The sequence below is a fragment of the Mustela putorius genome, unplaced genomic scaffold (genome assembly GCF_011764305.1).
Source record: "Mustela putorius furo isolate JIRA1106 unplaced genomic scaffold, ASM1176430v1.1 tig00000578_pilon_pilon_pilon, whole genome shotgun sequence".
In the NCBI taxonomy this organism is placed as follows: domain Eukaryota; kingdom Metazoa; phylum Chordata; class Mammalia; order Carnivora; family Mustelidae; genus Mustela; species Mustela putorius.
Window position 1 is genome coordinate 3307890 of NW_025421422.1, and position 13783 is coordinate 3321672.

General features: G+C 41.8%; 1 protein-coding gene and 1 non-coding gene across 3 annotated transcripts; both read left to right on the forward strand.

Moving 5' to 3' along the window:
• The first annotated feature begins 598 nt into the window (after positions 1-598).
• Positions 599-13333, forward strand: CCDC117 (coiled-coil domain containing 117). 2 transcript variants are annotated; one of them, XM_004766509.3, is made up of 5 exons: positions 599-905; positions 1568-1618; positions 7141-7365; positions 8013-8150; positions 10370-13333. In XM_004766509.3, the coding sequence occupies exons 1-5, from the start codon at positions 724-726 to the stop codon at positions 10605-10607; spliced, it is 834 nt and encodes a 277-aa protein (XP_004766566.2). In that variant the 5' UTR covers positions 599-723; the 3' UTR covers positions 10608-13333. The 2 variants fall into 2 exon arrangements, with proteins under 2 accessions (XP_004766566.2, XP_044937474.1); XM_045081539.1 differs by lacking the exon at positions 599-905 and adding an exon at positions 2808-2893 and having other exon boundaries at positions 1604-1618.
• Positions 5368-5474, forward strand: LOC123392457. The gene has a single exon (XR_006607175.1). It is a non-coding gene; the product is annotated as a U6 spliceosomal RNA (small nuclear RNA).
• Positions 13334-13783: the final 450 nt, after the last annotated feature.

The following is a 13783-nucleotide window of genomic DNA, read 5'->3' on the forward strand; positions in this document are numbered from 1 at the left end:
TAAGTAGGATCTATGCCCAACAGGGAGCATAAACTCACAACCCCCCCCCCCCATATCAAGAGTCCCATGCTCTACTGAGCCCCCCAGACACCTCAGGATCCACATGTTTTAAAATATTTTTTTTTTTAATTCATTTATTTGACAGAAAGAGATAGAGCTCACAAGCAAAGGGAGCAGCAGGCAGAGGGAGAGGGAGAAGCAGACTCCCTGCCCAGCACAGAGCCAGATGCAAGACTCCATCCCAGGACCTTGGGATCATGATCCGGACTAAAGGCAGTCGCCCAACCCACTGAGCCACCCAGGTGCCCAGGATCCATTTACTTCTCCCAATCAACCCTAAGAAGATAGGTATTATTATTATCAGGTTTTACTGTTGAGAAAACTGAGGTACAGAGTTGTGAGGGTTGGAACCAACTTACTTCACATTCAAGGCTCACCAGAGCGGTCCTCCAGCTAGCTCCAGCCGGCTAAGCTGAGGCAGCCATGTTAGCTGTAGTCCGCTGGAACTGCAACTCCCGGCAACCCACGGTAGCCGCTCTCCACACACAACAAATCCCGGCGTGCCCCTGGGCGGCCCGGGGTGGAGGGTTCTAGAAGGCGTGACGTAGGGTCGAGAGCGGGCTCAGAGGCGGGCGCCTCTCAGTAGTCGCTGTGGCCGCAGCTGCCGGGCCTGGGGACGCGGGCGGCCGGGGCCGCGGGCGCAGCCTCCTCGTCTCCCCGGACATGGCCGCGCTCGGCCGGCCCTTCAGCGGCCTCCCCCTGAGTGGCGGCCCCGACTTCCTACAGCCGCCGCCGGCCTTCCCCGGCCGGGCCTTCCAGCCAGGAGCAGAAGGCGCCGAGCTGGCTCCGCGGCCGGGACTCCGCGCCGCCCCGAGCAGCCCCGGCGGGAGCGCGGCGCGCGGACGGTAAGGAGCCCCGCGGGTGCCGGGCGTGCGGGCGCGCAGCTCGGGCTCGTTAATCTTCCTCACGACTCTCCGTAGGGGGCTCCTGAGCCCCCAGATAGCAGACGAGAAACTGATCCTGGGGACGTTAACTGTAAGTCGCCCGGGGCCGCTCAGCCCGGAGGTCCGGGTCGGACCTCGACCGGCCTGCGCCCTTCCAGAGTCGAGGAGACTTTGCCGAGCTCGCCCAAGTCGGGCCAGGATTGGAACCTGGGCCAACCGGAGCCTGGCGGTGCCCTCGGCGCGGCCGCCGGCGCTAACTTTCCGTGTCTCTCGGACACTCGGTTTCTCATCCTCTGAGTGGGACAGAGATGGGTCCTGCTAGTGAGATCGTGGAAGTAAAGCGCTTAGCCCAGTGCCTGCCCCAGATACGTTTTCCCTACGTCCGTACCCCCAAATTTATTTCCCACTCCCTTGACACAGTAAGAAGTTGAAATTTCAACTTCTAGTTATGTGGGTCACCCAACCTGAGCGACCTTGTGATCTGTATATCCAAACCCGGGCAGCAAGGAAAGGGCCAGCCGCTCGCTGCTCTGGGACGGGCGAGATTATTGAGGAACGGGAGAGTGGATGCCGAAAACACAGACTCCGTGAATTTCTCGACTGATTTTTGTTTGTTTCAACAGTGTTTCAGTTCGCTGTAAAAAGAAACACAAGCGAGAGGAGGAAGATGATGAGTAAGTTTCAGGTGCCATTTATTTTCTTTATGGTCACTTAGTTTAACTTGTTTTATATCCTCAACTACTTACTTTGAGTGAAAAGGTGAAACATTAAGTATCTGGGCGGGGCGGGGTGGGGGACGCCGAGTATCTCTGCAAGGAGGCTCGAGGAACTGGTAACAGTGGTTTCCTTTTAGGGAAAGTAACTGGATAGCTGGCATGTCAGAGAGAAACTTTTCTCCCTGTAATCTTTAGTAACGTTTGAATTTTCATCCATGTGAGTATTATTACATGCGGAGAGTAAAAGGATTTCACGTGTGCGAAAGGATACACATTGTAAAGTCTTAGAATGCACACTCCGCTTTTCTCCCTGTTAACCTGTTTCCTGTTTCTCCTTTGGAAGATAATCTGAAAACTTTATAACTGTATATGCCTGTGGTTTTATGTATTTGTAAGAAGGTAACTCTTGACATTGGCAACACGTTGATCTTTTTACTCTCCTGTAGTTCCTTGCATATAGGCACATAGGGTTCTACCTAATTTCTTCTGCAACATTGAATAGAATACTATTGTAAGGTCCAGATATATTGAGATCATTAACCAACCAGTCTCCTGTTAATAGATTTTTAAGTTACCTGTAAGTTTTTGCTTTTACTGTAGATTAAATCTACCATGCCAGTCCTTTTTAAAGTTCCTTATATATATTTGCAAGTAGGTTAATGGATTCTTTGATGGTGAATTGTATGCATTTTATTTTTTTATTTTTATTTATTTATTTTCTTACTAACATGTAATGTATCATTAGCCCCAGGGGTACAGGTCTGTGAATCGCCAGGTTTACATACTTAACAGCACTCACCATAGCACAGCACATACCCTCTCCAATGTCCATAACCCAAGCACCCTCTCCCTACCCTCCTTGTGTGCATTTTAAATTTTGAACAAGCGTTGTTGCCAATTTATATTCTTTTAGCAGTGGAAATGCGTGTTTCTCCATCTTCACCAGAACTGTATTTTCAAATGTTTTCACTTCACTCATAGGTTAAAAAAAATTACATCTCATAGACCGTCTAATAGACAAATGAGCAAAGGAATCGCTCAAAGAGGATATCCAAATGACTAACAAATGAAAGGTGTTCATTCAACCTTATCAGGGAAATAAATGCCTAGTAAAGCCTCAAAATGAGATCTGTTACTTTACCACCAGGTACTGGAGCACCAGTAACTCTGCAATACTATGGATGAGAATGTAAATCGGTACAAGCACTTTGGGAAATAGTTTGGCATTATCTAGTAAGTTAAAGACATACATACCCTATTACCCAACAGTTCCCCTCTTGAGTGTGTTCATGCTCTCAGCAGGAGACACAAGAAAGTTCATAACATCCTTGTTCATAATAGCTCAAAATTGGAAACAGCCTGTATGTCCCTCTATAGTAAAATGGATAAAGTAAATTATAAATTCATATAGTGGAGTTCTATTTGGCAAAAAAAGGGGGGGGGTAAAGAATACATGACGCCTGTCAAGGGATATGTCTCAGACATAATATGGGTAAAAAGAAACATACCAAGAGTATATACAGTACTATAACAAAGTGTTTACCTGTAGGGAGAAGGAAATAGAGTACCATTTTAGAGTCCTGACAACAATCTACATCTTGAATTTTTTTTTTTTTTAAGATTTTATATAACTATTTGACAGAGCACAAGTAAGCAGAGCAACAGGGAGAGGAAGAAGCAAGCTCTCTGCTGAGCAGGGAGCCAGACTTGGGGCTCGATCTCAGGACCCTGGGATCATAACCTGACCCAAAGGCAGCTGCTTAACCGACTGAGCCACACAGGCACTCCTTGAATGTTATTTTAATGGATGGATGTTTTCTAATCATTGAATTGTATGAGCATAGGATCTTAAAGTTAAAATTAGATCATTGTTTTTTTTTTTTTAAGACCACTGTTTTAATTTATATTGTAAATTGAAGTTAAGTTGAACATCTTTCCGTTTAATCCATTTGTGTTTGTATGTCTTGTTCCAGTTTCTGACATTTTCTGTCGGCTTATTGATTTTTTTTTTGACTTAATGATCTTTTTCATGTTCATCTATAAGAAATCTTTACTAAAGAAATCAGTAGTTTATTGTGTATGTTATGTTTCCCCAAATTTGTCATTTGTCTTTTATTTTATTTTTTTTTTAAAGATTTTGTTTATTTATTTGATGGAGAGAGAGATCACAAGCAGGCAGAGAGGCAGGCAGAGAGAGAGGGAGAAGCAGGCTCCCTGCTGAGCAGAGAGCCCGATGCGGGGCTTGATCCCAGGACCCTGAGATCATGACCTGAGCTGAAGGCAGAGGCTTAACCCACTGAGCCACCCAGGCGCCCCTGTCATTTGTCTTAACTTTGTATATGTTTTGCTTGTTTGTTTTTTGGCCAGCAGAAACTGGATTTTCTAACCTTGCTGATGCATAGGCTAAATAGATTTGAAAGTTGCCTTAGTTTAAAAACCACCAGACCAGACAGCATTTATATTCTTTATTGCCTTGGAATTGCTGCAGAAGGGCTCTCTTTGCTTTTGTCTTTTGGACTACACTCGAAGAAATAATTGAATAGGGATGAGTTTGTGACTCCTGGTTTTGGCTCAGGCTGTTATCTCAAGGTCTTGAGAGGAGTCCAGGGTCAGGCTCCACAAACAGCGGGAGTCAGCTTCACTCCCTCTGCCCCTCTCAGTGGGTTAAGCCTCTGCCTTCAGCTCAGGTCACGATCTCAGAGTCCTGGGATCAAGTTCTGCATCAGGCTCTCGGCTCTGCAGGGAGCCTGCTTCCTCCTCTCTCTCTCTCTGCCTACTTGTGAGCTCTCTCATAAAAAAAAAAAAAAAAAAAAAAAAAAGGCGAGAGAGAGAGAGGTAATTGAGTAAAGAGTTCCAGTGTGAAAAGTTTGAAGTGTAAAATCTGTTGGCTTTGGGGTCCCTAGCTGGCTCAGTCTGTAGAGCATGGGATCCTTGATCTAGGGTGGGGATGATTGTGAATTCAGGCCCCACATTGGGTGTAGAGCTTGCTTTTAAAAAAATAAATAACAGTACATAACGGTTAGCTTCCTTTAATTTACAGATGGAGAGACAGAGGCCCTGAGAATGAGGAACTTGACATTTGAATATCTAATGCCCATAAGTGTGCTGCCCATCTGCCACTTCATATCTCTTAGCTATACTTCGAAGTCTTTTATATCACATTTTCTTTGAAACTTAATTATCATTGATCTCTGATTATTTGCAAAATGGACCTACAAGTGTGAAATAATATAGTCCAAATCATGTCAGAAGTCCGAGATTAGAACCCAGCTCTTACAGTCTGTTGCATTTCATTGTTCCATTGTTGGATGTGCTATGAAATTACCTGTTCCTTCTAGATTTATTCTGCTTTTTCTTAGCTGGTTTTATGTGTATAGTTTTCTTCTTTTTTTTTTTTTAAGATTTTATTTATTTATTTGACAGAGAGAAATTACAAGTACACTGAGAGGCAGGCAGAGAGAGAAGGAAGCAGGCTCCCTGCTGAGCAGAGAGCCCGATGTGGGACTCGATCCCAGGACCCTGAGATCATGACCTGAGCCGAAGGCAGAGGCTTAACCCACTGAGCCACCCAGGTGCCCCTGTATAGTTTTCTTCTGATTTCAAAACATTACACCATAAAACTATCCAAATATTACAGAGACATGTGATGTATAGTTAGACAGTCTTAGTATTTTCTTATCAATTAAAACCAATCATAAACTATTCTTGTGCTTACTCTGGTACCATGTAGACTAAAATGGGACCTATACAGAGAAGATTAGCATGGGCCCTGTGCAAGGGTGATATGCAAATTTGTGAGGGCTTCTTTATATTTAGATGATAGCTACAATTGTATAGCAGAAGATACAGCATTGTAGACTCTGTTGTATACTTAAGACTAATGTAACTTTGCATGTCAACTATACTCAGAAAAGGGGTGCTGGGTGGTTTAGTCAGTCAAGTATCTGCCTTTGGCTCAGGTCATAATCCCACTAGGGTCCTGGGATCAAGCCCGGTATCAGACTCCCTGCTCAGCGGGGAATCTGCTTCTCCCTCTCCCTTTGTGTGTGTGCGCTCTCTCTCTCTGTCTCTCTCAAATACATAAAATCTTTAAAAAAAAAAAATCCTATACTCACAAAAGACCTCAAAAAACTAAACATTTTAAAAAATGATTTGTCAATTCCAGTAAAAGTCTAGGTTCAAGAGAACATCATTATTTGTCAGATTTTATATTGCCAGAGACTTTCATGTTTATTATTTTTTAAAGATTTTATTTATTTATTTATTTGAGAGAGAGAGAGATGGAGAGAGAGCGTCCGTGCGGGAGAGAGCATGAGAAGTGGGTGGGTCAGAGGGAGAAGTAGACTCTCTGCTGAGCAAGGAGCCTGATGCGGGATTATGACCTGAGTGGAAGGCAGTCACTTAACCAGCTGAGCCACCCAGGTGTCCCTAATGTTGATTTTTGTAGTCTTAACATGAATAGAAATTTCTTTTTGTAGAATACATGCCACTTCCTTCTCGTAAGCTGTGGTAGCCATTAATGAATTCTTTTAAGTTGCAGAGCTGTGCTGTGTTTTGAGGCCACACTTGCTGATGCCCAAGCAGTAAAGTCCGCCTGGTCAGAGCACTTAAGTAGAGTAGGACCAGTTGTCTAATTTCTTCAGACAGTTTTCAGCCATCCTGGGCACATTGCAGCATATGCAAATACTACTTCATGGTAAGAGCTTGAACTTCCCTAAGGAGGCCATAAGTTTCAGTGAAAATGACATAGAGCTAGGACTTTGGAGCTCTGCCTTCTGGTGCCCGACGTGCAGCTCTGCCTAATGTGACATTTAGGAGGGGCCACTTTAGCTTTTCTAGGTCTTAGTTTCCAAATCTGCAAAACAAAGAAATTGATGAACTCTAAGGGCTTTCTGTAATACAAATTTTTCTAGGAAGTGAAAATGGTTTAAGCGGGAGAAAAACTTACACCCTTATTAGTAAGGGGCTCAGAGCCAAATGACAGTCTTTGGACATTTCTGAGAGGACCAAGAAATCACAGTATCCTCTGCAACCTGGAGTACTTGGAACAGACCTGATAAAGCATTTATCTTTTGCCCTAAGGGAAGACAGGATGCCTGTGGATCACATCCCCATAGGGAGCAAGCAGAATCACGACAAAATATGGCTGGTTCTGAATTGCTGCTTGTGGTTTGGTTTCTTTACTTTCCACTTGACCTATCCAGAGCCAAATAAGTAGGAATGACTCTAAATTCCCACATTGAACACTAATCTGAAAAAGCACAATCTTGCAGGTGTAGCCTAATTTGGTAGAGAGCAGTAGAGGAAAACATCTTAAGGAAGCTGTCAGAATGACAAAAGGAAATGCATGATTTTCTGTCTTGTAATCACACACTGACAAAAATCAGAGTTTTTTTAATATAAGAGTTTGGTTAGAGAAAGGAATGATAAACATTTATATGACTGAATTTTCATTGAGGTTTTGTTTTTTGTTTTTCCAGTTGTCCAGTAAGAAAGAAAAGGCTAACTGAAGCAGGGCTCTGTGCTGGTCCTAATGACTGGATTCTTTGTGCACATCAGGATATAGAGAGTCATGGAGTAAATCCGTGCACTAGTGGCCTCTCTGCACCTGGCATGTTAGATGTTATATGTGAAGAGATGGATCAGACAACAGGAGAACCACAGTGTGAAGTTGCACGAAGGAGGCTTCAAGAAATCGAGGACAGGTAAACGGGTAGCTTGTATCATTGGCTTATTGCAGTTCCCATGTGATATCTCTACTCTTAAGCTAGTCTAATTCATCATTTGGTGGTAACAGTAATCTTCAACCTCTCAGACTATGAAAATTTGAGAACTCAAAGTCGACACATTTAATATCAAACTCTTCTCATAGAACTGCACTATCTGGGAATATTAATTTTTTGGTTTATGGTAGTTTCCAGGGACACATTCTTTAAATGTGATTGCATCTGATGTAAAAATTTTTTTTTTTTTTAAAGATTTTATTTATTTATTTGACAGAGAGAGATCACAGTAGGCAGAGAGGCAGGCAGAGAGAGGGGAAGGGAAGGAAGCAGGCCCCTGCCGAGCAGAGAGCCCGATGCGGGACTCGATCCCAGGACCCTGAGATCATGACCTGAGCCGAAGGCAGCGGCTTAACCCACTGAGCCACCCAGGCACCCCTGATGTAAAAATTTTTAAGTGAAACATTGAGCAACTCTCCTGTATGTACTTTTTTCACTCAGAGCCTCATATTTTACTTGATCTTTTCCTATAGCACCTGTTGCTCTTTTTTTTAAATTTTGTCTAATTGCTAGAATATATAATGACTCGACTAAATTTTTCTTTCTCTGCTTCTGCTGTCTTTATTTAGGATAATTGATGAGGATGAAGAAGTGGAAGCTGACAGAAATATTAACCATCTCCCCAGTCTTGTTCTTTCTGACACCATGAAAACAGGTTTGAAGAGGGAGTTTGATGAAGTCTTTACAAAGAAAATGATTGAGTCCATGTAAGTGTTGGTTCCTAGTTTCCATTTATTTATTTTTAAAAACTTACTTATTTTTTAGAGACAGCACAGGGAGAGGAGCAGAGGGAGACGGACAAGCACACTCAGCATTGAGTGGCTGCCTTACCTTCTTAACCCCCAATTCTTTTTTTTTTTTTCTTTATTTAAAGATTTTATTTATTTACTTGAGAGAGAGCATTAACGAGGAGAAGGTTAGAGAGAGAAGCAGACTCCCCATGGAGCTGGGAGCCTGATGCGGGACTTGATCCCGGGACTCCAGGGTCATGACCTGAGCCGAAGGCAGTCGTCCAACCAACTGAGCCACCCAGGCGTCCCTTAACCACGAATTCTTTTGAAGTCCTGAAACACACTGTCTAATGTTTGGGGTTGGGAGGATTGGCAAGAGAGCCCATTCTCCTAAATTCCTGTCATAGGATATAGGAACTACATTTCAAAAGTTCTTGTTTACCAGGCTCTCCGTTATCCAGGAAGACCACTGAGACTTAGAAAACATACCAAAAGAAATCTCCCAATAGTCAATAGAAGTACCACAAAGTTTAATGAGCTCAGTTACCTGGTTTCCATTAGAGTAGAAACACTGGAACAGGAAGTGAGAAAAAAACTCCTAGGGAGTAGTGACAGTATAGTGTGAGGACAGGAGAGGAAACTAGAAAGCAAACATCAGAGCCTTAAAAATGAAGCAGCCTGGGGCTATTAACACCAGAACTAATGATAGCTCTGTAATTCTTATAGTCCTTGAGCTTACATGATCTGAAGCATGTGTAAAATAATAGTCTGGTTTAAAGTGCTATTTATTGCCTAGAAAAAACTGCAGGTAGATTTGATAACTCCGTATGAGGGTAGGTGTCAGGTATCTGAAAAAAATCTCTTGAGAACAGCAGTCTGAGTGATGCCAGGTAGATAAGTATTGCCTGTGGCCACAATGGGTTCAGCTGATGTTATTTTATTTTATTTTTATTTATTTATTTTTTAAGATTTCATTTATTTATTTGACAGAGACCACAAGCAGGCAGAGAGGCAGGCAGAGAGAGAGAGGAGGAAGCAGGCTCCCCGCCGAGCAGAGAGCCCAATGTAGGGCTCAATCCCAGGACCCTGAAATCATGACCCGAGCCGAAGGCAGCTGCTTAAACTACTGAGCCACCCGGGCATCCATCAGCTGATGTTGATCACAGAAGTTTTGCATTAGCTCCCTAACTTCGGTATATAATTAACTACCTAACTCTAAGGGTGGGTAGTTAATTTAGCCAAGAGTAAGCAGGTCATGCTGTCCTACAGCCTAAAAAAGAGCACTTTTTGCTCTTGGTAGTTTTCCAGAAGCTAGCGTTTCGGGGTACTATTCATTGTGGTTTGTTTTACTTGCCTTTGGGTCCCAGAAACTATCAAACCATGGGGGCAGGTAGGCATTGGGGCCATAATCGTTTGTACTTACTGCAAAAAGCATTCTGCTTTGTAGCTGTACTAAGCAGAATGCATAACAGAGATATGTTTAATGTGTTTGGTCAGTATTTCATTTTCATTTATAAAGGTTTAGTACAAGGTAGTAGCTCATACCTACTAATACTAATCACAGTTTAAGGAATTTTACATTAAATCAAGGGCCTCTATTTTTTTACATTGGATGTTTATATTGCTTTTATTTTAAAGATCTTGAGTAATCTCTATACCCAACATGGGCCTGGAACTTAAAACCCCAAGATCAAGAGTTGCATGCTCTACTGACTGAGCCAGCCAGGCACTCCTATATTACTTTTAATCACAGCATCAGTACAACTAGTAGGTTGGTTAAAAACGTGCAGAACAGAGGCATCCGAGTAGCTTAGTCTGTTAAGCATCTGACTCTTGGTTTCACTTTAGGTCATGATTCAGGGTCCTGGCATCGAGCCCCATGGCCTGCTTCATGATCAGTGGGGAGTCCGCTTGGGATTCTCTCTCTCTGTTTCCCTCTCTCTGCTCCTCCCCTCACTTACTTGTACGCATGCGTGTCTTCTCTAAATAAATCTCTAAAAATATGAGCAGAACTATAAAATTGTATGTGTTTGACCTTTCTAAAGATCTTTTTAGATCATCATAAAAATCTCCTCTTTTAATTCTCTCAGTTCTTAACTCTAGATATTTGGTAGCAAACATTAACTTTTCAACATGTATCTTTTATTTCCATATCCTAAAATTTTTTTTATAAGAAACTGTATTTTATGTCTTAGGAGCCGTCCTTCCATGGAGCTTGTGCTGTGGAAACCTCTCCCTGAACTTCTTTCTGATAAGCCAAAGCCGACATCTAATGCTAAGAACTATACAGGAGAGAGCCAAACTAAGCATGCAGCTGCTGGCCCTGCCTTCCCTGGGAGAACTGAACTGTTCTTGGAACCTCAGCAAACAGGGCTGCCTGTTTACAATAGTTTGGAGACAGCTGCTTGCACAGAAGAAGAGATGGAACTCTAGAAACCAGTTTCTATGCTAACGTTGTCAAATTTTAGAAGGCTCATGTATTTAGTTGTGAGCCTACTTGTATTTGTATAGTATAGGGACTTGAAAGTTTTATGAAACGGGTGTAATAATATCTCCACCTGTGATTTGGGGTGGGACTCTCATTTTGGGTAGCCATTTCGTGAATCCAACTTTTTGCTATGGAAGCTTGTCTCAAGGGAAAAGAGTTTTCCACAGGGCTTATTAAGGGAATGGAAGTTGCAGCCTGCAAAGGCAAGTATAAAAGCTGTGTGTCTGAGGGTGACTTAAATCATCTATCACATTGTGTAAACCATTCAGATAGTTGGCGAATATTCAGACACTTGAATTTGAAACAATGCATTAAGAAAGAAGGATGCTCCTACTATGGCTGTACCCTGACAGCCGAGTCACAACTGCGTGTATAGAACAGAGCTTGTTTATAGTGGTGACTCTGTAAAATTGGGAAGAGGAGGGAGGAAGGTAGCTTAGCCTATTGCCAAGAGATTTAACAGAGGCTCTGAAACTTGTATATTGTCAATTCTGTGTAGCTACGTTGATTAAATAGCTGGTAGCATTGTGGCTCACTTAGTAGCCTCTGAAAATGGCAATGAAAATACAAAAAAGGTTTTTCCTTCAAGGCTTTTTTGCCATGTGCTACAGTTGCTCCTTGGTTTCCCTTGCATAATTGATAAGCCCGGTTATTCAGGAATGTTTACAACTTAATTAACTTTGAGTGATCATTAAAAAGTGATAGTGAGGTAACCCTATGTTCATATTAGCTATGGGAGAAGCCTCCCTTAAGTAATCCCAAGGAACTGCCATGTCAGCAAAGCCCAGCATTGATAGGTATTTTTAAAAAGATTGTACCTATATTAGCAAGTTGAGTATTTTTAGTGTTAATGTAGAAAACAATGACAATAATTAACTGAAATGGTAAGTGACATTGAGAGTTACTGAACCAACTTCTTTGCCTGGTACTTCAGCTGTTGTGCAGTAAACCTAGAGAATGGCTTCCTGCTAGTGTGGGACATCTTCATCTTGAGGAACTAAACCAGGCTCAAGGTGCCCTTTGGGGATAACCATGATTGAAGTTCTTTATTTCTCAGGAAGGGCTCTTCTGTGTGGCAAGGACTCAGTAGTGCCGAGTAAAATAACACTTCCTTTAGTGCTACGGAAGTATCCACTATAACTTATTAAATGAGTGTAATAGTGTAATACTTGCCCTTACATCACACAACAGGAGACCACCCCAGTTCTTTTTGTTTTGTTTTCTGGGTATTTTTCCCCCTTTGTAGGACTCAGATACCTTGTGTAGGGGAAAAAAAATGGCTTATGCCAAGTAGAGGTGACTTTTTAGAAACAAGCTCCCAGACATTTTCGAAACCCATGCTGAAATCCCTCCCCTTGTTACAGATGGCATAGAAGTAACAAGTCTGTTAATTGGACTGTTTCTTCCCTTGCCTGTTCCTGCTTTCTCTGTTTCTGTCTGGACAGTCAGGAAAAGATTTAATGTTTAATATTTAAACAATATTTAATGTCTACACAATAAAATTATTCAAACTTCAAACCAGTATTAAAACCAGTTGGAAACCAGCTAATAGTTTCTTAATCTCAGATTTAGAGATGAATGTAAACTGTATTCTGTTGAGATGTGCAAGTGTTTGATTCATGCCGTTTGAAAAACTCCTGCCTTTAGGTCATTGTTTAATGGGACCAACTTAAAAAGTTTGTAGCCTTAAAGAAATCGCCTTCCTAAAAGTTTCTTCTGGTATGACTCAAAAACATGAAGTGAATGCCCAGGATTTGGAGTTAGTCCCAGTGTTAGGGCAGAAGGGGAGTTGACAACTTTCCAAAGAAGGACCCAAAACACACTAAGATAGTCTTTGGTAGGAATTGTGAGCCAGGCCTCTGATCCAAGGTCTGTATGAGGAAAAGGAAGAAGAGCTCCAGAACAGGGCTCTGATACCACTGGTAAAATACAGGAGAGAATGAAGAGTCTGTTAATTAAAATCCAAACAACTTGTTTCAGGAGTCAGATTATCTCACGTGATTATTTCTGCAGGAAAATGGATGTTTAATGCTCCTTTTTAAACTTTATCCTTTTGCATATGTTTGTACAGAAATTTTCTTCATCCTTGTGGTGCTTATTCATCTGAGCCGTCTCCACAGTCTCCATGCCTCTGCTTTGTTTTTCTTCTGTAGTGTAAGGCTTTTGCTTTTGCCTTAAGGTTTCCTTAGGGAATCAACAGGTCTTTTTATTTTGTACAACTTTTGAAGCATGGATCAAACATTGGCTTACTATGCTAATGTGTGAAGAGAAAAATGATCTAAAGCAGGTGAGCTTTAATGAACAAATGTATATTTTCTCTGAGTTTGAGTAGGGTGTGTGTGTGTATTTTTTTTTAATATAAAGTTCAGTTCTCACAAATTTAATCAGTCATTTAAAAAAGAAGAAACAAAAACAAAACTTGCTCATTTTTGAAAAGGTGCAAATGTAAAATTTTAGGAAAATAGGGTAGGGGCTAGAACCATGAGAACGATGCTTATTATAAGCAGGTTCATTAATTATTTTGGATTTGAAAACTTGGTTTTTCATTAATAGTGACCAGAATGGTACAGTACTAGGAACGTTCTGGGAGATGCTGTCAATTTTACTTTCAAACAAGAATCTGGTGTTTCTGTATTTTATTGTTTTCAATAAAACTTCTTAAGTGCTTTGACTTCATGAGGTATTTGTATTCCTGCCATAAGTAAACAAAATCAGCTACCTCTGCTGGCTTCTAAATTGTATTTAAAGCAGAATAAATGGGTGCCTGGGTGGCTCAGTCGAGTGAGCATCTGCCTTTGGCTCAGGTCGTGATCCTTGAGTCCAGGGGAGTCTGCTTCTCCCTGTGCCCCTCTCCCCTCTCTCAAATAAAAAAATAATAAAAAAGAAAAAGCATTTGTATCAGTGAGGGTCTTAAATTTGAGAGGGTGATTATGTTGGGTTAAAGTTAAGCTGTATAAGTGAATTCAGTATTTCCAAAATAGGCAGACTGTTTTGCTGTTCTAAATGCTTACAGAATGCTTACCACTCTACCAATTCACTGCTGTCAACAGCATTGATTGGCAGTGGTAATTGACTGCCACTGTTCGGACAACAGTAGTGACAGTCTTCAAAAATGTTTAAA